The sequence below is a fragment of the Peromyscus californicus genome, unplaced genomic scaffold (genome assembly GCF_007827085.1).
Source record: "Peromyscus californicus insignis strain IS unplaced genomic scaffold, ASM782708v3 Scaffold_5__1_contigs__length_169319896, whole genome shotgun sequence".
NCBI classification, from domain to species: Eukaryota; Metazoa; Chordata; class Mammalia; order Rodentia; family Cricetidae; genus Peromyscus; species Peromyscus californicus.
In genome coordinates, this window is record NW_026294573.1 from 46,854,751 (window position 1) to 46,880,513 (window position 25,763).

The following is a 25,763-nucleotide window of genomic DNA, read 5'->3' on the forward strand; positions in this document are numbered from 1 at the left end:
CGGATGTAATAAAATCCTGGATTTAAAGTTTCCTCTGCATACAGTAGACATTTAATAAATAGTATTTGTCTCAAGCAGTGTGAAGCAGTTAACTCTACTTCATTATCTATATAAGAAAGTGGTGAAAATCCATCCTACCTTACACTAGTTGGGAGGATATATTTAGATCATATATCTAACTATTTTTGTGGAGGAAAACAAGAAACTATTGAGAGACTCAGCCACGTCATTCTAACCCTTTGCTCTGGGGAGACAGCAGAGGTAATATCTTCCCATGTCGGTTGTATTTCGCTGATTCTATTTACCTGAGATTTCCAACCTGGCTTCATTTGTTTATACTTCATTGAATATTTTGTGGTTCCTAAGCAGCACCTTAATCTCACTTTTGGGACAGTTTTTAAGCATGCGCTGTCTCTCAAACATGGGAGGTTTTAAATAGAGTTATTGTATTCAAGTTCTTATTAGTTGACTCAATTTTGAATCATTGTTGTTTAAATGCTAGAGTAAGAGAGATTCCCTTTAAGTAACAGTTCAGAAGGAGAAACGTGTTTTACGGGCAGATAATCTGTAACTTGTATTTAAAACAAATACACTCTTGAAACATCATAAAATTCATCGCTAATAATTAGAAGACATAGGCAAGAGGTCGGTGGTGAAGAAAATCTCAGCTGAGACTCTCTCAATTATAAAAGCTTATCATGGTAATCCTTTCTGAAAATGAACAGAGTCCTGATGTTTGATGAACTTATCAAACAAGACAGATCAGCGAAGAGGCAAACTTCAAGTCGAGGCAGAAGAGATCCAATTCAACGCTTTACAGAGTGCTGAGGGAGAGATCACGGCGCTCTTGTGTTCACTGCCTATGCTTCTGACGTTGGTTTTGAAAATAGAAAGTTACATGACAAAATCATTCCCCTGGGTTCCAATCCCGGTGCCAGCATTTACTGTTAATAGTTATTTGATCTTAAGCAAATTACATAACCGTTCAGGGCTTCATTTGACTCACTTGTAAGATGGGAGGAAAATAAGAGCGGGAATTAAATGGCTGAAAGTACCTAGAACAATGGAACACTGCCTCCCACTTAGCGAGCATTCACTAGGAGCTGCTCCCTGTGATAGCAAGCGGAGGATCGTTATTGTTGGTTTTTCCGTTTGTTTGGATGGTTGACAGCAATCAGAAAGAAGAAATTTATAATGTGCCAATTGGCATGGGTCTTCCAGATTTATCCAGATCAATTAGAGACTTCAAGTTTTTGTTGGATTTTTAGCAAGAGTGCTTGTTTTTCCCCCCAAAGTAAAATTCCATGAGAGCCCTAACGTGGAAGATGTGTGTGTGTGTGTGTGTGTGTGTGTGTGTGTGTGTGTGTGTGTGTGGTGTATGTGTGTGTGTTTAATAGTGCACGTTTACTTTGTAAGCTCATGCTTAACATTTACTTATTATACTATCTTGAAAAAAATAGGGGCTGTATAAGTATAAAATCTTAAAACCATGGAAGGAAGTTACAATTAGCAGCAAAATCAGTGATTCTCTAGTAACATGTTTTATTCGAGTAAGATTTTTTTGGTATGTGTTAGTTATGAAACTTTTTTAAAATTTTAAGTTCTTTAAATTTATTGAGATTTCTTTAATGGCTAGGAATGTAGCATTAGTGGATATTCCATGTTGTTCAGTATACATACTTGCAAATAAATCAAGTCAAGTTGGGCAACCTGTGGCTTGAATTTTCATCTTTTTGTTCTATCACTTACTAAGAGAGGGGGACAGTGCCCAACTATTCTTGTGTGTTTCCCTAATCTCTGTTTCAGTTCTATCAGTATATACTGTGCATCTTTTGAAGGTGTTATTAAACATACACACACACACACACACACACACACACACACACACACACACACCAGAAAGAGAGAGAGATACTGACTGAATTAGATGGAGTAGTTACCTTTTAGCATCACTATGACAAAATGGCTGAGGGGGCAATGATAACATCCAGCCCATAGGATGGTTCCACACACATTCAGGGCAGGCCTTCTCTCTTCAGTTATGTTTTCCTGGAAAAATCTTCATAGATGCACCCAGAGGGTGAGCTTCAGCAATCTCCTCAGTGATCCTGAACCCAGGAAGACAGACAAGGAAGATGAGCCATCACACAGGACTGTCTTCTTGATGAGCAGTCCTTTCATCATTGAGAAATGCTTTCATTATCTTAGATGATTTTTTTTTCATTTGCAGTGCATTTTGTTTAATGGTAATATAGTCATTTTTGTTTGCTTGTTGCTTGCATTTTCATGGCTAATGGTCATCTAATGTTTTGCTTTACTATATATGACCATAGTTTTAAAATGTATTATCATGTAGACATAGTCTAAGTATGATCTCTGTCTTTTTAAAAGACTTAGTTGATTATCCATTATTAGTATCATCATCATCATCATCTTTTTATTTTGGTGGTGCTGAGTATTGAACTCAGGGCATTGTATATACAAGACAGGCATTCTTCAACTGAGCTACCACTCCAGACTCAGTCTCTGCCTTTTAGTCAAAGTAATTAGACCATTTATATTGAAAGTAATTATTGGTGGAGGTTGTCTTTGAATTCATCATCTTACTATTTCCTATTTGTCCTATATCTTGTTTCCATATTTCTCTCTTTCTTAGATCATCTTTTAAATTTAGTATCTTAATATATTAAATGGATAGAGTATTTTACTTCATTTTTGTTGTACTTCGATAAGATTTCTAATGTATAATATTAACTTACCACATCCTATGTTCAAATGATGTTATATCACTTCTAATACTATTATTTCATCTGTATAACTTTCTTTGACATTTATTATAGTACATTTTTATCAATGAGTTCTTTTGTTCTTGTTCTGAAAATGGTAGCATTACACAGGACTTAACATCTGAATTAATCGACTCACATTACAGAGAAAAACTGAGTGCCAGAGAGAGAGAGGGAGAGATGTTGGTAACAAGATTTCTCATCTGGCATTTCATGAACATTGAATTTAATCATCACTGCATCCTTCTTAAGTTGCTTTTTTATAATTTTTCGAACTGAAGACTGGGGAAGAACAGGGCAATTTGGTGCATTCCCCTGAGATGTGTGGTGGCACAGGCCATCTTCCAGCCTCTGGACCAACATTTTCACCAGATCCATTGCCAGTCTCTCACACCAAGAAAACAAAACAAATTACCTCTTCAAAAAACAAGCTCCTGCTTTGATAAGTAATGGGCTTAATTTGGAGTTAAGATAGCTCAAAGATTTCACCCTATCATTTCTACTGGTAAAATCCAGAATTCATTAGGGAGACTGAAGAAATGTAAATGAAGACCTTAGTCCTAGAGGAAACATAAACACCACCCAAGCATCCAGTGGAATCGTCACTTCTCCAATAACCCCCATACGTAGTGGATGCCAAAGAAGTGTCAATCATGTTTCTTCTTTTTATTTTCTTGCCTTTACGGGCATCAAAGTGTGTTTGCCCAAGTGCCTGGGCCAGAGCCATGTGAATGTTCTCAGCAGTCATCAAGATGGCTGGAATTAATATGCACACAGGCAACACGGTCTTCTAATTAACATCCACAATTGGGTGGCTGTGACTCGAAAGTAAGTCATAGTAATATAGAGATTGATATTCAGAGTAACTAACTATAAGCTATGCATCAAATGACACTGGGTATGAATTATGGAGGAAAGCCTGTTTACACTCTTGGAACTGTAAGTGTGTGTGGAATGCTATGTGGCTTGCAGATAAATTTTGGTATCACTCATTTGTTGTTTATTTAATAAGTAAATGTTCTAGGTATAGTAGTTACTAGGTAGTAAAATAAGCAAATTATATCCTGATCCTCCTGTAACTTACAGGCTGTGTGGTTTGAATGAGACTTGTCCCCATAGACTCATGCATTTGAATACTTGGTCCCCCTTTGGTAGAACTGTTTGGGAAGTGTTAGGAGGTGTGGCCTTGTTGGAGGAAGTGTGTTACTGGGGGCAGGCTTTGAGATTTGGAAAGCCCACACCATTCTCATTTAGCTTTCTTTATCTGTGCTTCATGCCTGTGGATCAGGATGTAAGCACTAAGCTACTGCTCCAACACTGTACCTGCCTGCCTCCTGCCATGCTCCATGCCTTTATGGTCATGGCTCACTCACTGAAACTCTAAGCCAAATGAACACTTTCTCCTATAAGTTGTCTTGATCATGGTGTCCTAGAACAGCCATAGAAAAGTAACTAAGACACAGGCTTAGACAGTAAACATACAAACACAAATTTTCATTTAAAATTGTTAAGAATACTATGAAGGGCTCAAACAGAACATGTTGAGAGAGAGAGAGAGAGAGAGAGAGAGAGAGAGAGAGAGAGAGAGAGAGAGAGAGAGAGAGAGAGAGAGAAAAATTGGTTGAGTGACAATCTCTGTAGAGGAAGCATCTATGCTGAGACACGAAGGTTGGGAGAAGCTGTGTCAAGAGGACAATATGAGGAGATGAGCAGGTGCTATGCTCCTGTTGTGGGAAGTAGTTTGTGATGCATGGCGACTGAAAGAGGTTGGCAGGAATGAAAAAAAAAGTGTGCATGAATGCATGTCAAAATGATGAGATGGGGCTGTATCTCAGGGAGTCATGGACACCATTGTAAGGAGGGTTTGGATTTTAGTTTATGTCTAGTAAAAAAAAAGAAAAGAAAACTCAAGAGGGACTTATAAAAGAGAAACATTGCATGATTTCCCATTTTAAAAAATCATTGTGTTCATTATACAGAAATAAGAAAAAAAAGAAAAAGAAAAGAAAGACAGAGAAAACCTTTCCCAGAAGGGGCCATCAAAGGATGTGGTGATGTCATGGGGTCTTAAATTAGCATGGTACTGAGGCGGGAGGAAGAGAAGAAACCTGAGATATGTTTTAATGGCAAATTGACAGACATTTCCAAGGGTGAGAGAAAGAAGGAAAATAAGGACCACTGCCAGGAATTCAGTGTGAGAACTTGTATGTGTTGGTGGTCTCACTAACGATGGGGTTCAATTGAAAAAGGAGTTGGTTGAAAGTCGAAATTAAGAGGTTCAACTTAGAACCATTTTGTTTTCTGTGCTGCGGTGGGGAGTGGGGATGTGAAGCTGGGGAGCCTGGAGGGGAGCAGCAGGGCAGCAGTGCAGTCCAGGGTGGCGAGCTAAACTTAGAAAGCATTGGCATGGATGGTATATGATGCTGGGGGAGCGAATCTCAGTTTCTTGAGAAGAAGAAAAGCAGGAAGGGAAAGGAAAGACAAAGAGGTGTCCTGAAGAATTCCAGTTCTTCAAGAAGCCCAAGGTACTGGCCACTGAGTAAGAGAGCAAGTAGAGGCGGGCGGTGGTGGCGCATGCCTTTAATCCCAGCACTCGGGAGGCAGAGCCAGGCGGATCTCTGTGAGTTCGAGGCCAGCCTGGACTACCAAGTGAGTTCCAGGACAGGCGCAAAGCTACACAGAGAAACCCTGTCTCGAAAAACCAAAAAAAAAAAAAAAAAAAAAAAAAAAAAAAAGAGAGCAAGTAGAGGTTGTATGGAGGAGGTCAGTGGGAGGGAGCTTCCAGAGGGAGTCATGGCCAACACAGAGTGAGTCAGATGAAGTTGGAAAACGCTTCAGTGGGCTTAGCATTGAGTAGGGAGCTGAAGATGGAACACTTTCAAAGCCAAGTTTAAAATACCTTCATCTCATGATATAATTCCTATGTAATTGAATGGATTAGTTCAAGATTATATCATTAGTGACAATCAGCTTTGACTATAAGTGTATTAGGATACCCCTCTCCCCCCGTAATAACCAGATAGGCTTTCGGACCTACTGGCTTAGGATCAGTACATAGCTAATTAATGACTTTGCTTTCTAAGTTGCTGAGGTGGCCACATTCTGGGGTCAAGCATTTGACTCTCAGGTTGCTTATTCAACTCGATTTTAAGTCCTTTGTCTAACATGCCAACCCGAGTTAAGAAGTCAGTAAGGGCCGGGGAGATGTTTCAGTCAGTAAAGGGCCTGCCACAGGGCAGGATGATATGAGTTCAGGTTCCCAACACTCAGGTAGAAGACCAGCACAGCAGAATGTGGCAGTAATCCCAGTGCTGGGAAGGTAGAAACAAGCGGATCCCTGAGGCTTGCTAGACGGCCAGTCCAGCCAATCAGTGAGCTTTGGGTTCAGGGAGAGACCTTGAATTAACAAATGAGGTGTAGAACAATTCAGCAAGACATCTAATATTGACCTCTGGCCTACATGCTCATTCACATAAATCAAACAGACAGACAGACAGACACACACACACACACACACACACACACACACACACACACACACACACACACACACACACGAAGTATCTCAGTGGTCCATGGCCCTGTACAGGGTATGTTTCTGATGAAGATGGCGAGGTTTGTACGTGGCTAAGTTGAAAGTATTAGGAAAAACTGGTATGTGTTCTATGTAGCTAGAGTTTTCCTGCCTGGCCCACAGTCAGGATAAATCTCTGCCACCCGCCAGTCCCACAAGAGCTCAGACCCGACCAAGTAAACACAGAGACTTATATTGGTTACAAACTGTATGGCCGTGGCAGGCTTCTTGCTAACTGTTCTTACAGCTTAAATTAATCCATTTCTATTAATCTATACCTTGCCACGTGGCTTGTGGCTTACCGGTACTTTACATCTTCCTTGTCCTGATGGCGGCTGGCAGTGTCTCTCCCACCCAGCTTCCTGTTCTCTCAATTCTCCTCCTTGTCCCGCCTATACTTCCTGCCTGGCCACTGACCAATCAGTGATTTACTCATTGACCAATCAGCAACACATTTGACATACAGACCATCCCACAGCACTAAAACAGAGCTAAAAACAGCTTCCTAATTGTCTCTCTTAAATGAGCGGCAGCTGCCGGTTTGAGCTACTGGTGGGTTTCTAGCGTGCGCGCTCTACCTGCCGCCATATGGCGGGAATGAGGCCTCTGCAAGTGGCACATTAAACTGTGTGGTGGATTTAGCCTTTGCTAGTACAAAACAAAAAAAAGAGGTTTCTGGGCTACATGCTGCTTGGCTAAAAACATAGACCCCCAATAGCTCCCAGAGCTGGCGGGAAACCACCGCCATGTTGGGAAGCTGAGGTGGGCGGAGCCAGCAGCCACAGCTGCTGCAGTTTAAGGCAATAGATTCACAATAAGACAGATTCAGATGTAATAGTTTAAAATGTGTGTAAAATATACGTAGGCTTAAAAGAAACAAAAAAGGTGATATATACAGTTATATAAACAAATACATAGTTTAAAAAAATAAAGTCTTTAAAGAGACAGTAAAATTAATATAAAAAATAAGCCACGTAAAGATGAATATTACACAGAGAATCTGGATTGTGTTGTCTTTGGGATTCTTAACTACAGAGAGATATTTGATTGTAAAGGAAGCTGAGTTAAACCAATATGTATACTTTAAAGATACCTTGACTTCAAAATTTGGATATAAGGATATGTTGCTTTGGAAAAGAGTCTCTTTTGTTCCCACAGAAAGCAAGAGGCTATGGATTTGTTCCAGATTAAGATACATCAGGTTTGACCAGCCAAGACCACCTGAAAGGTCTCCGATGACACCATGGCCCAGATGATCCAACATCCAGAACCTTTTCAAGGCAACTGGCTCAGACTATACACCCTCATGTACTACTCCATAACCCTAAAATATTCTTTGTGTCCCCATAAGATACAGCGCCCCCCTCCAGCAGGAAGTAGTAAGAGAAGCTATGCCCAAATTCCCAAATAGACCAAGCTGACTTTGGAGATGTGTAAAGGTTAAAACCTTCCTTTTTAAGAAAAGAAAAGGGGAAGTGCTGTGGGATGTTCTGTATGTCAAATGTGTTGCTGATTGGTCAAAAAATAAATCACTGATTGGTCAGTGGCCAGGCAGGAAGTATAGGCGGGACAAGGAGGAGAAAAACCTGGGAAGTAGAAGGCTGAGTCAGAGAGACACTGCCAGCCGCCATGATGAGAAACAGCATGTGAAGATGCCGGTAAGCCACGAGCCACGTGGCAAGGTATAGATTTATAGAAATGGATTAATTTAAGTTGTAAGAACAGTTAGCAAGAAGCCTGCCACGGCCATACAGTTTGTAACCAATATAAGTCTCTGTGTTTACTTGGTTGGGTCTGACGGCTGTGGGACTGGCAGGTAAGAGAGATTTATCCTGACTGTGGGCCAGGCAGGAAAACTCGAGCTACAGTTCTAGGCTGCTGCTTAGGGTCTCATGCATGATCTCACTCCAGAGTTTTACAAGCTATTACCTGTTTTTAGTTGTGAGCAGCAGAATCTGGGCTCAGATGTGCAGCTGATGGACTCTAAACTCCTGTTAGCTCAATGTTTCTTCAACTGTGCTCAACAGCCTTACAGATGTTGTGTGGAACAACATGGTTTGATTTTAAAGTAAGTGGGGAAATAATGACATGAGCAAAGTAAGATGCAGAGCCCCTAACACTATCAGGCATTTTAAATGTACATGGATGGCACATTGTAAACAATTTATTCACATGAACTTGACTGTGGAACTTGTCTTCTCCCTGACCCCCACCTGGATACACAGTTTAAAAACTGGTACACTAGAGATCAAACTTTGAAGAAATGTGCAGCCATATTACAGAACTTATACCATTTCAATAGATGAAGTCATACAGAGTAACTTGCTAATAATATCAATCGAGTTAGAAATGAACACCTGACTAGACTCACATGCTCTCGGGTTCTGGTAGTCCAGATTAGTTTCTTACTGATTGAGTAGGTTATTGCTAGCTGGGAGATACTTTAAAATTATTTGCCAAGATTTCATAAGCCACAGAATTATTAGTACCTCCTTGAGTGTCACTGATTCATTTTGTACTGCTGTAGTCAAATACTTGTGGCTGGGTACTTAATGAAGAGCTTTATTTCACTTGTAGTTTTGGAAGCTTAAGAGTATACTGCTGGCATTCCTTGGCTCTTGGTGATGGCCTCTGGCTCAGTCACAACATGGCAGATGGCATCATGGGAGAAACATATTGTAGACGAGAACATGTAGTGAAGCAGAAAGCAAGAGGCTGGAGAATGAATGGCTAGGTTGCTCCTTGTATAGCAACCCCCTGTCACAGGACCAGCCACTGAGAGACCAACATTAATCCCTTCCTAAGGATGGTGTCCCATGATGTAATACTTTATAGTAGATCCTACCTCATATAGATTTCATCATCTCAACACTGCATTGCTGGAGACTCAGCCTCCACTATAGGAAAACTGTGAAGCGTAAACCACATCAAACCACAAGCATTACATCATTTAATAATGGACAAAACTCCCTGGGAAAGCTATTTGGCAAAGTGCATCACAAGCTTTAAAATCATCCGCTCCATTCTACAGGACATATTGCAAGCAAATAATCTAAAATTCAGGAAAATCTTGGGGCTCAAATATCTACTTATTATAGATAGTGAAGCAATACATAGTCATCATAAATAGTTTATTTCTCTTCTGTATTAAGTGGAAAAAAATCAAGTTATACAACATGATACTCAGTATGCCCTCAACTATATTATGAAAATAGAATGGAAAGAAATATAATAAAATATTAATGGTACTAAGATTTGAGATAATTTTTTTTATAATCATTGCTATACTTTCTTTAATGTGAATGCATTACTTGTATAATCATCAAAAATGAACTACATTTAAAAATTCATTAAAATGATGAGAGACTATTGGTCATGTTGGCCGGAGCTGATTTAACGCCCATCCTGGTGTCTATTCTGTGTCTGGCCTCTGTGATAGCGTCACCATGTGCTTCCGTCTAGACATCATGTCATGAGCTTGGGAATCTGCAGCGGTGTAACACTGCTGTCTGGGTTTCTGCTGTCGGCTGCCTGGCCTTGCTGTTTGTTTCTCTCCATTGTGACATCACAGCACAGGCTGTGGACTTCCAATGACATTATCTTGGCAGTTCCGCAGTGAGGTGCAGTGCTAATGCAAGCCCTCTTCAATCCCCAAATCTTTGGCTTGTAAATTCTTTCCATGTTGCTCCAAAACATTCTTTTGTTTTAGGATAATATATCAGAAACAGAAGACTCGTGGCTCAAACTTGGAGCTCTCAGCATTTCTAGATGTCAAGATTATTTAATTTAGTTCTAACTAGGAATCAGGTTCAAACAAATCTCTTAAAAATGTCACTATTTTCCAGAAATTGGCTTTCTTTTTTCTTTCCTTCTCTTCCCTGCCCCTTCCTTACCTCGTCTCCCTCCTTCCCTCTCTTCTTCCTTCTCCTCTTTCTCCTTTTTTCCAGTGTAGTACTTTCTGAATATCTTCCACAGGTCTAACTCATGACAGATGGTGGGATTCAGTAGCAATAGAGACAGGACCTGAACTCCAAGGGTTTGGACTCTGGTGGAGACAGGAATTTTATCAATACTGCAAGCATGCTAATTCAACATTGAGGAGATGGGCTTTGAGGATGCTAGAGAGCTGAGGGCTGAGAGAGGGGCTCAGCAATGCCTACACACCTCCTGCCCTGTTCCCTAGCTCAGAATGATAAGCTCTGTTATGAGCTGGGCTCAATAGTCAGCAGAGTCTAAAGTCTGCAAACATCCCTTGAAAGGGAAGGATTATGTGGATAAATTCAATCAAAGTCTTATATTTTTGGTTGTGAGCCTAGCCTTGGCGGCTGAGCGATCTCTCCAGCCCAAGCCATCTCTCCTAGCAGTGAGACTGGGACACCAACCCATCCACAAAATCTATGACCCACAAGCTGCCCTGCCAGCAAGATGTGCTAGGGCATTGGCAGCTCAGAGCTTATGAGAGTGCCCAACCAATGACTGGTCTAACCTGAGGCTCACACCATGAGAGAAAGCCCAGGCCTGACACTGCCTAGATGGCTAGGATCCAGAAGCAGGATGGCTCAGAGACCTAGGGTAGAACCACTCATGACTGACTAAAAAAAAAAAAAAGTCAATGAAATGATTCCTAATGATTTTCTGCTATATTTATAGGTTGATGCCTAGCTCAATCATTATCAGCGAGGCTTCCTCCAGTAGCTGATGGGAGCAGATACAGAGACCCACAGCCAAACATTAGGTGGAGCTCGGGGACTCTGCAGAAGAGTTGTAGGACTGTAGGAGCCAGAGGGGTTGGGGACAGTAGAACAGGGTCCACAGAATCAACTAAGCAGGGATCATAGGGCCTCACAGAGACCTAAGCAGCAACCACAGTGTCTGCATGGGTCTGCACCAGATCCTCTGCATACAGCTGTGGTTCTTCAGCTTGGGGTTTTTATTGAACTTCTAATAATGGAAATGAATGTGTCTCTGGCTCTTTTGCCTGTTCTTGGGACCTATTTCCTCCTACTGGGTTGCCTAGTCTATCCTTGATATGAAGGTTTGTACTAAGTCTTATTACATATTGTTATGCCAGGGGAGGGGAGGGGAAGTTGGGAGGAGGGGAGAAAAGGAAGGAGGGTATGGTTGGGATGTATTGTATGAAAGAAGAATAAATGAATAGATAGATAGATAGATAGATAGATAGATAGATAGATAGATAGATAGATAGTTTGAAATAAAAAAAAAACCCTTGAGAAGATATGTAAGAAATCAGCAAAACTGTATGGCTGTCAGGAAACTCCTCCTTCCAGAACTGAGAGCCGTGATGATTCTGAAAGACAGCTAGGAGCTGAGCAGGTGGACAGCAACTGGGTTCGATGGGTAGGTGTGATGAGGGAAACATACCTAGGTAAGAGTTCAGAGTGACCTCCACAGAATAAAATCTGGATATAAAGAAGAGTGAACATAACAGGGGTCTTACTGATAGGGAAGAAGGTTTGGTATCAAGATAATGTATGTCCTAGTGAGGTTTAAAAAAAAGCCTCTTGGGAATCATTGAGCTCTAAGCTGTGGCTGGGCGGGGCGATGGGGCTCAGAGCAGGTATGAATGGATCGCTCAGAGGAATACCTCTGCTGGAGGCTACGAGGTTCAGCATATGACCATGGAGGAAAGCCATGATCACAAGAGAGGAGAGAAAAGACATGTGACAGGAGCTGGTGTGAGGTAGCTCTTAATAGGAATGAGTCTCAGAGCAAAGGTCAAGAGAGAAATGGAAAAGAATTTGTGAGTAGGAAAGGAATTTGTGATCAGGACACTAACATTTTCTTTGACAGGATGGTTGGGTTAGTGTTATTCTATTTTTTAAACATCTTTTGACGATCAGTTTCTCCAAGTGTGGTATATAGACCCCCCAGGGCAACTATAAACACAACAAAAATTACAAGTAATGTCTCTGTATTACCAGAATATTTGTTTTGAATTCACAGGCCCAAGTATGTCTAAAACCATTTTCCTGGTGATACTGGGACATTGTTTTCCCTTTTCACTGTGTTTATATTTACACTGCGGGTGGACTTTGGTGGTGAAACTGCCATGGTCTTGACACAAATCAAGGCACTATCACCAATTCAAAGGGATAAAATGAAAGTTGTGTAGTAAGTCCTTAAAGCAGAAAAAGTTATTCAACTTGTTAAACCCTAATCCTAGACTAGATATTTTGAAATCATTCTAAGGGAAAATGAGAAGAAGCCCCAAGAACTTGCAGCTTGCCAGCATGCTGGTTGCCTGGAGGAAAAGCAGTTGCTTGAGCTGTGAGTTAAAATAGCCACTTACTTTAGTTGGTACAGGAGTCTATCACAAATTCCTGTGGCTGATGGCTTTTTCCGTACATGATAGGCAATGCTTGTACACTCTACCACCAAACCACATCCACAGCCAGGCCTGGTGCCTTAAATGGTAAATGTTATTGTTTTCATAGTTGGGGAGGCTGAAAAGTTTAAATTAAGGTCTAAGCACAGGTTCTATCTCTAGTGAAATAAAAGAGACATGATATTTACCTCCTAGGATGGTTATAAAGACTAAATAATATGGTCTAGGTAATATCCCAGCACACCACACTTAAAGACAACTGTTAGTAAACATTTAATAAGTATTTTTATGTGCTTTCAGTAACTGTGTTGGATAATGCTATTTTCAACATAGTTTTACCAATGAGACAACAGCTTTGAGACATTAAGTAATTTACTTAAGTCTTTGAAGCCAGAGCCTGGCCTCAATTGTGTCTAACCACAGAAGTTTCTGCTTCTTTGGCTCATGAAAAAAAAAAAAATGCCAGTCACTGGAGGACTCATATCTCTAAAATGGTCATCATTTGAGCTATCTGACACTGATAGAGATGTAAAGGGACAGTGTTGATGGTGCTTGTTGTCTCGACTGGGCTGTGTCTCAGGTTCTCGGTATCTTGTTCGAAGAATTGAAGTACATACAACTAGCAATGTAGCAAGGGGTGTTACTTGTAAGTGCAGTGCAGGGTGCCCTTTAGGGGAGCAGCAGGTGGCATGATTGCTCAAGAGCCCCAAGTTAGAGCTCATGGCTTCCTTTTATGAGTCCAGAAGGGCAGTTTGTTAGAGGCAGGGTTTGGTGGTCTCTGTTCCCATAACTGTTGATTGACAGGTAGAAATGTGGACTTTCTAAAGGGAAGACATGGGTTTTGCATCCTATAATTGTAATCACACACACACACCATCATGCATAATACCCTAAAAATTCATTCTGAGAACATAGTTTGCCTGACTGTGTCTGCAACTAAAACCAGTTTGGCTCATTTCTAGTACCGGGATGTGTCTGAACACAAACTAACCACAAAAGGGGAATTGCTAGGGCAGAGTGACCAACGGCCTTGCTGAGAAAGGGGTGTGTTCAGCCCCAGTCACGCTGGGCTAACTTATCCTTGTAAACTGCCTACCTCAGTAGTTTATTTAAGCTCTCCAGTACTACATTAGCCTTTAATAGGAGTAGGATAAGTACTCTTTCTTAATTTCTTACAAAGCACACTTTCACTGGCAGCAAAGTGTACACACAATTCTCTTTTGCTTTAGTTTGGAATCTCAAAATTGATACAGGGGTCTTTGCTCCTTTTAGGCGAGTTCCACGGGCTGCAACCCCTGAAGCAGTTGATTGTCAGTTGAGCAACTGGTCAGAATGGACAGATTGTTTTCCATGTCAGGACAAAAAGGTAAGCCATCAAGGAGCATTGCATCTTGGGGTATTGCATATCTCATTTGTGCATTAGGTGCCAATGGAAATAAGCAGCTGGGACTAGAAAACTAGGGCTCCAGAGAGAAACTGGATGCATCTTAGGCGTTTGGAAACCTCTGGTACCTGGGTGGTGAGGCTTGGGTCTACCTCTCCTGATTTTGTTTATAAGGCATCATGGGGCAAGGCTGCTGAAAGTGTCTGTGTTATGACACAGGAAAATAGCCACCAGGACACAGCACACTGAAGCTCCCTGGATTCTCTGGGTCCTGACCAACATTTTGCCCTCTAATGAGGGTAATCTGGAAGGACTGCTAGGTGGCATAGTAATAAAGAGCCAAGTTGCCCACAGGCAGCTGAGCAACAAAACTCTGAGCTGCTCCCTGGGCCTTATAGATGCTCAGCAATGCCACCAAGCATATTCCCATGGGTGAAAAATGCAGCACATCCAACACACAGGTATGTCCATGGTGTTCATTTAGACACTTTTGAATGATTCAAGGTAGTCCCTAAATCCAGTCTCGTATGAAAAGATAAGCATAAAATCCCATTTACTCAGAAGCACCGGCTGAGGTTGACAACAAGCAGTCTAACATGTACCGTGTTATATATTGTTTATGAATTCCTTCAGGCAAAGCCTGCCTTTGTATGGGATATATCCTGGTGGGCTACATCATCTCCAGCTTTTTGGCTTCAAACACTACTGGCTGAATCCATTGTGTCAGGGTAATACTGTCAAGTTCAAGTGTTTACCCTGCAGTTCTACTGTTCGGGTATGATGTTGCCTCTTACCTGCTCTGTTACTTGGGGCTTATTTTTCTCTATCCGTTCTGCACCTCACTGCAGCAGCAGAACAGTGCCTACAGGGTGAGTTCCTGAGGACTGAATGAGTGACATGGACAAAGGCACATGGCACACAGCAAGTGTCTGACAAACAGCCTGGATTTTTATAAGCATGGTCTCTACCCCCTCTCTGACTCCTCCATGGCTTTGAACTGAGCCCCATCTTCTCTCAGCAGAGCTTCTGTGGGGGCCATTGGTCTTACTCTGCCTCTAGACTCACCTAACAAGCTGAGATGTACTGTGAATGTTGTTGAGTTGCTAAAAGAGCCCACAGAGCTAAGAAGTAGTGGAAACACAATTTAGACCTGAATTATTGAACTTCCAGCTCTAAAATTCAGCATTCTGCCTTTCCTAGCTCAAAGAAATGACAAAGCACCCTCAAACCTCACCACTGAAAGTTGGCTCCTGCATTCTCACTTCATCTTGATATATATTAATCTCCCAAGTCAACAATAATACATTTCTACAAACATGGTAGCTTTACACAAGAGACATTTGTCTCCTCGGGGTCCTGGAGGCCAGGGAAAGCTATAGAGGTGTGAGTGGTCCCTGCCTCCTTTTGGAGAGTCCAAGGGAGAATATGTGCTTTGCTTCACCCACTGCTGGTAGCTGCTCATAGTCCTCGGCCTATGGCTGCATCTCTCCCTTCTGTCTTTGTAGACACACTGCTTCCTTTTCTTCTGTGGTTTCTCCCCCGTGTGTCTGCCTGCAATGTCCCTGTACCTCCTTCTTCTAAGAAAGTATGATAGTACTTTGGGCTACTCAGCAAACCCAAAATAGTCACATCTCAAAACTGCTAACATTTTCAGCAAACTATTTTGCAAATAAGGGCAAATTAAAACCTTTTGCAGATTTGGAATTATACTTTTTGGTGGCCATTACTCAACCTATTGAATATCTTAAACTTGCCTTTTTCTCATGTGTTTTTGTTTAGGTACCAGATTGCTTAGGGAATCTCTTACAGTTTATAACAGAATTGAATTACTTCCTTAAATACTTAGAAAGATATACGTGTCTATGAAGAAATCCTTAAGATATTAAATCTTGTTAATTATTTAAGTAAAGGACCACCTTTGTTTTATTTATTAATATGTTTCCTCTTCTCAAAGTCACCCAAACAAAGATGTGCATTTCTGGAAAGAAACATTATCTACTACATAGAAAAGAAAATTATGCTTTAATGGCACAAGCCACAGGCAACAGCACAGAGAAGTCCCTCAGGGAGTACTGACACTCGCTTCCCTACAACCCACTGTCCCCATTATTTGATAGCAACTTAGTAAACAGGGCACTGATAGAAATGAACCTGAAGGCTTCCAGCATTGTTCAAGTACAGACACAAGAGGAAGGACAATGATGACACTAATTCTCACCATTTATCAAGGCTTCCCATGTCCCAGGCACTGCAGCAATGCTTTACATAAACACATTGTCAAGTCTGGCTTTCCCAGGCAAGTGGAGGGGACGGGCACCATCGTCCACTGTCGGAGGTTGCCCATTGAGAAAGGCAGACCTGAGACTTCAATCAGGGCAAAAGTACCAGGGACTCACAGATTCAAGAAGCAACTCACAGATGCTCAAATCACCGCTTCTTGACTTGTTAACATTCTTGGGGGAAGGACTTTTGGCTGAGCCAAGGTCAAGGGCAGAAGGCACAGGGCTAAACGTTTCATTGCCAATCACTCCATGGATGCTTTCCAGGCAGTGTGTTTCGTATCATTATATATTGTATCTCAACTAAACTCTAAGCTTCTGGAAGGTGGCAATGAGACCTCCCATTTCTCTTGATACCCTAATTTTTGGCCCCCTGTTTCTACAGCAGTACCTGGCCCTTGTGTATTTTTCAGAAAGTCTTTATCATGAAACTCGAGAGCCCCAAAGTTGGTGTGTGTTTTAATTCTTCCTGTCCTTTTATCAACAAGTATTTACTCGTCTGTAGTCAAGGCTGGATTCGGGGGTTGAGATAATGTTTCTTTTGAAATCTCTTTATTTCTACATAGTAGGTATGTAGCTACATGGTGCCCATGATTTCCAGAAATGTCACTTTTCCCGAAAATAGAATCATAAGAGACAAGTATTATTGGCTCAGGTTGAGTCGAGACCAATCCCTGAAGCAGTTATTGCAAACACACAGATATGATGCTCTGGCCATCAAGGCCTGTCTTGTGTTCACCTTCCTTTGTGACTGGGGAAAGAGGGAGGCAGGCCATCCCTATCAGAACCACATGAGATGTATGCCAAATAAAGAGCAGATGGCAAGTCCAGAAACAAACAAACAAACCAACATGCCCCCAAACTGCAAAGGCAAAGTGGCAATGGCCTCTAGAAGTGTACCTGACCACAGATCAAGTCTGAATCCATGGAGCCACCTAAGGCTGTCCTTCCTTCACTCCCTTCACTGCTCCATCTCCACCTGTGATTTTCTCACAAAGATGGTGAGCAGGATAGACAAGTAGGCAGATGCTTTGTCACTGCCTTATTTGACAAGTGCTAAGGAAGAAGGAAGGTTTGCGGAGTACAGGATTGAGCCAGGGAAGGCTTTCCAGGGGACAGAAGCCATGGACTTTGAAAGATAAACACTTATAGCTGGTTGACTATGGGAACAGAGGTCTTCCCTAAGAAGTAAGACCTTCAGAACACATCCATCCCAGCCTTTCATGTCATCCTTCACATCTGTCTTCAGAATTCCAGCTGATGATTGTGCCACCTGTCTGAACACCACGGTGCATGCTCATTTGTCCCTTTATAAGACAGCCCTGAAGGCAGCTTTCAATCATGAAACAGTTATTCCTTATGTTGAGCTGAGACCTGCCTGCATAGCTCTTGGATGATTGATTGACAAGACTATGTCTGGTTCACAATCCGATTTAGTACCGACACCGGAGCCTCTTGCAGCCAAGCAAGTTTGGGGGAACCATCTGCAGTGGTGATATTTGGGAGGAGGCCAGCTGTAACAGCCCCACACCTTGTCTGAGGCAAGCACAGTGTGGACAGGATTTCCAGTGTGGAGAGACAGGTGAGTAGCATCCCACTACAACAACAGCTGTGCTTGTCAAACACAGTGTGCCAAGTAAGTACTTGGAAGTTGGTTAAAGTGGAGACTCCTAACTATTAGAGGTTTGAGAAAGGGTCCAGAAATCTGCATTTTAAGTCAAGCTAGTAACCCATGTAATTAAAAAAATACTTATTTTATTTTTTTTTAAATTATGTGTACTCATGTGTAGAAGAGTGGTATGTGCATGCGTGAGTGCAGGTGCCCATATAGGCCAGAAGAGGGCATCAGATCCTCTGGAGGTGGAGTTATAGCCTATTTGATATGAGCCCCCACCTGGTATGGACGCTCAGAACTGAATGCAGGTCCTATGCAGGAGCAGCACACATTCTTGACTGCTGAGCCAGCCCATATAATTTTGATTCATCTGTATATATATATTTTTATTAATTTTGAGAAAGTGCAAAACATAGTTAATAGATAACATTTATTAAACAAACACTAGGTACATATTAAGTTCCAGGCAGTGTACCACCTGCTGTTAATATGCAAATTAAAAACAAATTAAAATTGTCCTAATCTGTTTGGAAGAGAAACCTACAAGAGGTCAATTGTAGTTTCATGGGATAGTCTTGGGTTGTGTGCAATTCTCTAGCAGGGGACACCCAAATAAGCTTTGGGAACTCAGGACAGTCCTTAAAATAGCATTTGAGTTGAGGTTTGGAAAATACAGTTGAAGCTTCCAGAAGAAGGCATGTGAAAAACATGAAAATTTAGGGACTTACACTCTTCCCAGAATCTTTGTAGCAAGAGGGCTTTAGAAAGAAGTCAGGTTGGGTGATGGATCCCTAAGGTAACCAGGAACAAGGTGGGCAATGAGGGTTCAGACTTTGACATTTGGAAGGATGGGGACTATCTTAGTTAGGGTTTCTATCACAATGAAGAGACACCATGACCACAGCAACTCTTACAAAGGAAAACATTTAATTGGGGGCTGGCTTACAGTTCAGAGGTCCATTATTGTTATGGTGGCACACTGGATGACATGGTGCTGGAGAAGAAGCTAAGTGTTCTACATCTGGATCGACAGGAAGAGACAGTGAGTCACCCTAGCCCTGGCTTGAGCTTCTGAGACCTCAAAGCCCTCCCCCAGTGACATGCTTCCTCCAACAAAGCCACAACTACTCCAGTGAGGCCACACCTCTTAATAGTGCCACTCCCTGTGAGCCTAAGGGGGCCATTTTCTTTCAAAGCACTACAAGAACCCTTGGCAGATACAGAGCAAGAAAGTGGCATGGGCAGGCTGGTGTTTTAGGGGATGAGTGGTGGGTTTGAGGTGGAGGTTGGATTTGAGAGGGAGAGATGGGTAAGCCTGAGCCAAGGGACACAGCACAGAGCTAGAGAGCTAGCAAGGATGGAAGAGGTGGTGCAAACAGAAAGAAGAGGAAAGACTGGAGGGCAAAAGTAGGGAAGCCCGTGACGACAGATGTTGGGGAATATGGTTTAGGAAGCACCCTCAGCCTTGTCTCCCTTAGGTCGCTGCTTGAAACGCCACCTGCTATGTAATGGAGACAATGACTGCCTCGATGGCTCTGATGAGGAAAACTGTGAGGACACCATGGTCACTGAGGATGACTGCCATCAATATGACCCAATCCCAGGATCAGAAAGGGCAGCTTTTGGGTGAGTGGCCACCTGTGGCTGTTCAAGAGTGTCAAATGATTCCTCTCTCACTGTGGACAACAATTTTGAGGCAGAATAAGTCTGTTTTTGAAGGTTTCTCTCGACGGTACCGTAGTTGGAATTTCTCTGTCCCTCCAGCTGCTCCCCAAATAACCACAAAAACTTAATATTAATTATAAATGCTCAGCTGATAGCTTAGGCTTGTCTCAGGCCAGCTCTTACAACTGAAATTAACCCATTTCTACTTATCTATGTGCTGCCCTGAGGCTCGTTTACCTCATCTATGAACTTCCTACATTGCTTCTTCCATGTCTGGCTTGAGACCCCTCAGACTCCCCCTTTTTCTTCCTAGCATTCTCTCTGCCCCCAAAATCCTGTCTAGCTATTGGCCAATCAGCTTTTTATTAACAATGAGAGCAACACATTTTTACAGCGTACAGAAGGATTATTCCACAGCAGGGTACCTGTAGCTACAAGCAGCTCTTGTTTCCTAGGGTAGCTTGCACGGTCCTGGTAATGGGGCATCACCCACACTGTCCCTCTTTTCCTACCCGAGGGACCTTCTCCCCTCTCTGCTGTCCCTTTCCTCATTTCCAAGGCTATTATCTTCCATGAAACCTTCCTAGATGTCCCCAAAGGCAGCTTTCCCCAGACGGTCCTGACATTGCCAGCAGCCTTGCTCACTGCACTCTGGACAAGCTAACAGTGTGATACAGTGTGATACAGTGTGATACAGTATGATACAGTGTGATAGTGTGATACAGTGCAAAGAAAATGGGCTTCGTGGTAAGACAGAGGCTTGAGCCTCCACCTCGTCATTGTTTGATTTACCTCTCAGACTAGAGCTTCTCTGCTGAGCTGAAGTCAGCTTCAATCTCATTTCTCTTCACTATACACCTTACATCCAGGCTCAGTTTCCCAAATGCCTCACACCCAGTCCTTCTGAGCATTCATGAATTTTATTTCTTCTTTCTGCAGTATCTTTGTCTATATCCTGACCTGGATGACTTCTTGTCTAGTGTTATAGACCGAACAGTGGCCTCTCCAATTATGTCAGAAACACAAGCACCCAAAGCGATTGCATTTGTAGACAGGGATCTGAGGGAGTAATTAAGGTTGAATGAGATCAGAAATGTGGAGCCCTAACCCAAAAGAACTGGCATCCATAGAAATAGATGGAGAGATACTGCAATCTATTTCCACAACTGTACAGACAAGAATCTACATGAGGACATAAAAAGGGGAGCTGTCTGTATGCCCCCCAAAAAGCTCTCACTAGAAACCAACCTCAAGGAAAACCTTGATTTTGCATATAGAACTAGAGAAAAAATTGAGTTCTGATGTTTAAGATACCAATCTGATATTTTTTTTTTTTTTTGGTTTTTTCGAGACAGGGTTTCTCTGTGTAGCTTTGCGCCTTTCCTGGAACTCGCTTTGGAGACCAGGCTGGCCTCGAACTCACAGAGATCCGCCTGGCTCTGCCTCCCGAGTGCTGGGATTAAAGGCGTGCGCCACCACCGCCCGGCCCCCAATCTGATATTTTTAAGGCACCCAAGTATACTATTAATAGGACTGCTCAGCATGACTTCTAGGAAATCTAGAACGTGTCCCTCACCAGCTCTTGGCTATGCCTGGATTGCCTTAGCCACTCCTAAAGTTCACAGAGCATCCTATCTGGCTATCCCAATATGCAACTACCAGGGATAAAGACAACTCTTAGGGTGTCCACCTGCTGAGGCACAGAACTCCTCGTCATCTCAGCCTCCCCACGTCCCAGCACAAGGGCTAGCTCATGGCAATTGTCTGGTGTGGCCAGTTTCCTGCTATTCTGTCTTTGCCTTTGGCCTTGTCCTCTACCTGGAATATCAGCCCCCTGAGGGCAGAAGTTGCTTATGACTCACGCTCTCCACATCCTTCATTCTGTCAGAGTATGTTCTGTACTCACTTCTCGGTGACTCTAGGCTCCACTGAAACATGTCAATGTTAGCAGCCACCCCTCGGCAGAGAAGGAAATGTTTGAGGTAGTAATTGTCACAAGTGACCCAGTCAGGGCCCAGCCCACTCGGGGACACTGTCAACTGTCAGGCAGCTCTCAGCTCTCATTCATAACGCTTAGTTGTCTTGAGACCTCAACCCCCTCACCAGACTGTTTGGAGCCTGTACCTGCACGAAGACTCACACACGCAGCCCCAGGCAATGTGCTGCTCTTCAAACCAGTTGTAGCTTTTCACTAGGATGGCCGTAACAAAACACCCTACACTGGGCAGCTGAAACAACAAGTGTATTTTGTCATGGCTCTGGAAACTGGACGCTGAGAATAAGATGTCAGCAGGGCTGGTTCCTTCTGAGGGCTTTCTCCTGGGCTCGCAGGTGGCTGTCATCTTCCTGGGTTTTCACAGAGTTTATAGAGTCTCATACACTCTCTGTCCTAACTTCAACTTTATTCTCTGGGATAAGACTTAACTATAGTGCCTTTATTTTAACTTAATTACTTTCTTTTTAAAGTTTTTTTTTTAAACTTTATTTTTACTTCATGTGCATTGTTTTGCCTGCATATATGTCTGTATGAGGGTGTCGGATCCCCTGGAACTGGAGTTAGAGACTGTTGTAAGCTGCCATGTGGGTGCTGGGAATTGAACCTAGGTCCTCTGAAAGAGAAGCTGGTGCTCTTAACCACTGAGCCAGCTCTCCGACCTCACTTAATTACTTCTTTAAGGGATCTGTCTCCAACTGACGTCACATTTTGAGATTCTGGTGCTTAGAATGCCAACCTATGAGCATTTGAAGTCAAAATTAGGCCACAACACAATCAAAGAGGATTCTGGTTGACTTAGAAAGTGAAACGATGCTATTGCCTCCAAGCAGTTGATATTTTGACATAATTCTGTACTTTTCAAGGTCTTGGAAACTTTTCTTGATATTTTAATCCTAATTTAAGCATTTCCCAGCTTCAAATTTTTATTTATTGTTAAATGTAGAATATATACTTGAGGCAAACCTGGGTCTTCATGTGCTCTACTTATATGCTGGCACCTCACCCAATGGTCCTCTGTCCGTTCCCTCCCTAGAGCTGACCTTGTAAAATATGGTTCAGGCACTTCCAGATTAGGTTTAAAAATAGGTTAACTCCATATACTATCTGGGAAACAAACCTATATGATTGTCTTAAAAATGCGGGTAGTACTTATATAAATATGATCATGACATACATCTGTTACCCACTTTTGTTTTTTAGCTAAAAAATGTTGTCCATACAACATATTTTGATCATGTTTCTATAACCTCCCCCAAATCATCCAAGATGCCCTAACTTTGTACCCATTCAACTTTATGTTCTCTCTCTTCCAAAAACAAGAAAGAAATTTTGGTCTTGTTTTGTTGTCACACACTTTTAAAACTGAATACCATTTGATGATTTCCTCTTTAAACACATATTCTCTATCTCATTTTAAAAAAGAAACACAGTGTCGTGTAACAAGGATTAGCAATAGTCTGAAGGCAAAATCCTGTTGTCTTTATAAACAAAGTTTTATTAGTACACAGCTTTCACCTTAAAATGGCAGTTAAAGAGCATCAGTTAAAGCCTATATGTAGCTAGAGTTTTCCTGCCTGGCCCACAGTCAGGACAAACTCTCTCACCTGCCAGTCCCACAGTCACTCAGACCCGACCAAGTAAACACAGAGACTTATATTGGTTACAAACTGTATGGCCGTGGCAGGCTTCTTGCTAACTGTTCTTACAGCTTAAATTAATCCATTTCTATTAATCTATACCTTGCCACGTGGCTTGTGGCTTACCGGTACTTTACATCTTCCTTGTCCTGATGGCGGCTGGCAGTGTCTCCCTCACCCAGCTTCCTGTTCTCTCCATTCTCTCTGTTAGTCCCGCCTATACTTCCTGCCTGGCCACTGACCAATCAGTGACTTATTCATTGACCAATCAGCAACACATTTGACATACTGCTGCAAGGTCCAACATATTTACTGTCTGAGCCTTTATAAAATATGTTTGCTGACTCCTTTGTAATTACAGAAGATTTTATTTGACTACCTCTCACTGAAAGACAACTGGATCCCTTCTCATTGTGGTAGCTACTTTTCTCATAATATCTGCAACCAAATTATCTTCAAGAAGCAACTTAGGGGGAGGAACCATTAATTTTGGCTTGTGGCTTGAGGGTGCAGCCCATCATGGGCGGAGGCATGGCAACGGGAGTGTCCTGCAGATGTGATGGCAATGCAGTGAGGTTGCTTGCTCACCACTTGATAGATTCAGAAACAAGAAGGGGGAGGCTACATACCTCAAAGCCTATGCCCCAAGACACATTTCCCCTAGTGAGGCCCACAATGGAAGGTTTCACAACCTCTCGAAACAGCACCTTCATCTGGGGACTAAGTATTCAAATTAGAGTCTGTGGAGATCAGTTTCCATCCAAATCACAACTCCCATCCTCCCTCTTACAAACAGTGCTGCAATGAATAGCCTTGTCTGTGCATTCTTTGTACAAATACATAGATTTCTAATAGTGTAGAGTTTTAACTGCGCCTTTCCACTTCCGCTGGGGCTTTCCCAAATACAGTAGGCCTAATGGTTAGTTTTGAGGCCCACTGTTGCTCTGAGTTTTTGTTTGGTACGTTTCCAAGGCTGTGCTTTTAAACTTCAGACAGAAACATGCTCAGTGGGTAGGCAGATAATAATTGGAGGGTAGAGATAAGGGCACAGAACCTAAACTTTAGTGTCAAAAACAACTTGAAGGGAAAAAAAATCCATTGTGACTGTAGGCGAATTATTTCATCTTTTTGAGCTTCCATTTCTGCATTGGCAAAGTTGTCATGAGGTCTAAAGTTAATGTGTGTTAAATGTCTAGTTCAGTATACATTCAATTCATCATAGCTATTCTTACATCACGTCTTCTAGTAAGGAAGAGGTGGAGAAAGGAAGTGGAGACAGACAGGCGCACACATTGAACTTCTAAGTTATGTCAGGTGCTCTGCAACTACCCATTTATTCTTTGAGGTAGGTTATAGTCATTTATCTTTTGTTCCCTTTCGGCCATTGTGCCTGTCACAGAGTGCATAGACAGTCATGGGAGTGCCATGCCAAAGGTAAGTACTGACTGCCAGGAAGCCAGGGGAACGTGACTAGAGCATTCAAAGAAGGCCATATGGAGGAGGCAACTTTTGAGTTGAGTCTCAGAGGCTACAGAAGAGTTTGAGAGGCAGAAAGAAGCAATACTTTTATTATTTGTTGTATAAGAGACTTTTATGTCCAGTCTTAGAACTTTTAATCATCTCTAATGTCTACGGCATGGTGACAAAGTCACAGTTTCAGGAAGTGGCAGAGCTGGAAATTACCCAGGAGTCTTTCTGATATTCACACTGTGCACATTTTTCATCCCAGGCTGCCTCAAAGACAATGGATTTTTCTGAGGATTAGAGCCTTACACATGATTATTCAAATTCGCTTTCTAGTATCACAGCCTTTTTCTGAACTAATTCTAACAATAGCAGTAGAGGTGTCTATCAAAGTTACTTTTCTATTGCAGTGATTAAAACACCATGACAAAGGCAACTTATAACACAAAGTGTTTAATTTGGGACTCATGGTTCCAGAGGGTGAGAGTCACTACCACTCACGGCAGGGATCATGGCAGCAGGCAGGCAGGCATGGTGCTGGAGTGGTAGCTGAGAGCTTACATCTCACTCACAGGCAGGAGGAAGAGAGAGCTAGCTGGGTATGTCAGGCATGGACTTCTGAAACCTCAAATCCCATCCCCAGTGACACACCTCCTCCAACAAGGTCACATCTCTTAATATTTCCCAAAACATTTTAGTGAACTGGGGACCAAGCATTCAAATACAGGAGCCTATGAGGTCATTCTTATTCAAGCCATGACAATATCTATTCAGCATAATATATGCCACCCTGTCTATGATGCCTTTACATGTACTAATGTATATCTAACCCTAGGAGGGTGGTACTATTACTAACTGCTTTTAACAAATGACTATAGTGAGGCAGAGAGATGAAATGATTTGCCTGAGCTCACACAGCTATCTGTGGCACTACCTTAACTGCCTTCTGTGCTTGAATTCTTAATAACTGTTCATGTTGTCCCCTAACTTAACAGCTAATCAGAAAGGCCTCCTTAG

The 25,763-nt window shown here is 42.3% G+C and overlaps 2 protein-coding genes across 3 annotated transcripts in view; one reads left to right on the forward strand and one right to left on the reverse strand.

The window, feature by feature from the left end:
- The window catches only part of C8b (complement C8 beta chain), a 103,001-nt gene that overhangs the window by 435 nt on the left and 76,803 nt on the right, over positions 1 to 25,763 (reverse strand). The window contains exon 13 of the mRNA XM_052717196.1: positions 1,941 to 2,108. The gene's annotated coding sequence lies outside the window, so the exon portion shown is untranslated. The remainder of the gene's footprint in view (positions 1 to 1,940; positions 2,109 to 25,763) is intronic.
- Positions 1 to 25,763, forward strand: part of C8a (complement C8 alpha chain) — a 59,631-nt gene that overhangs the window by 390 nt on the left and 33,478 nt on the right. For both annotated transcript variants that reach the window (XM_052718294.1, XM_052718293.1), the window contains exons 2-4: positions 13,979 to 14,072; positions 17,807 to 17,951; positions 19,463 to 19,610. In XM_052718294.1, the coding sequence (XP_052574254.1) occupies positions 13,979 to 14,072; positions 17,807 to 17,951; positions 19,463 to 19,610 (387 nt within the window). The remainder of the gene's footprint in view (positions 1 to 13,978; positions 14,073 to 17,806; positions 17,952 to 19,462; positions 19,611 to 25,763) is intronic.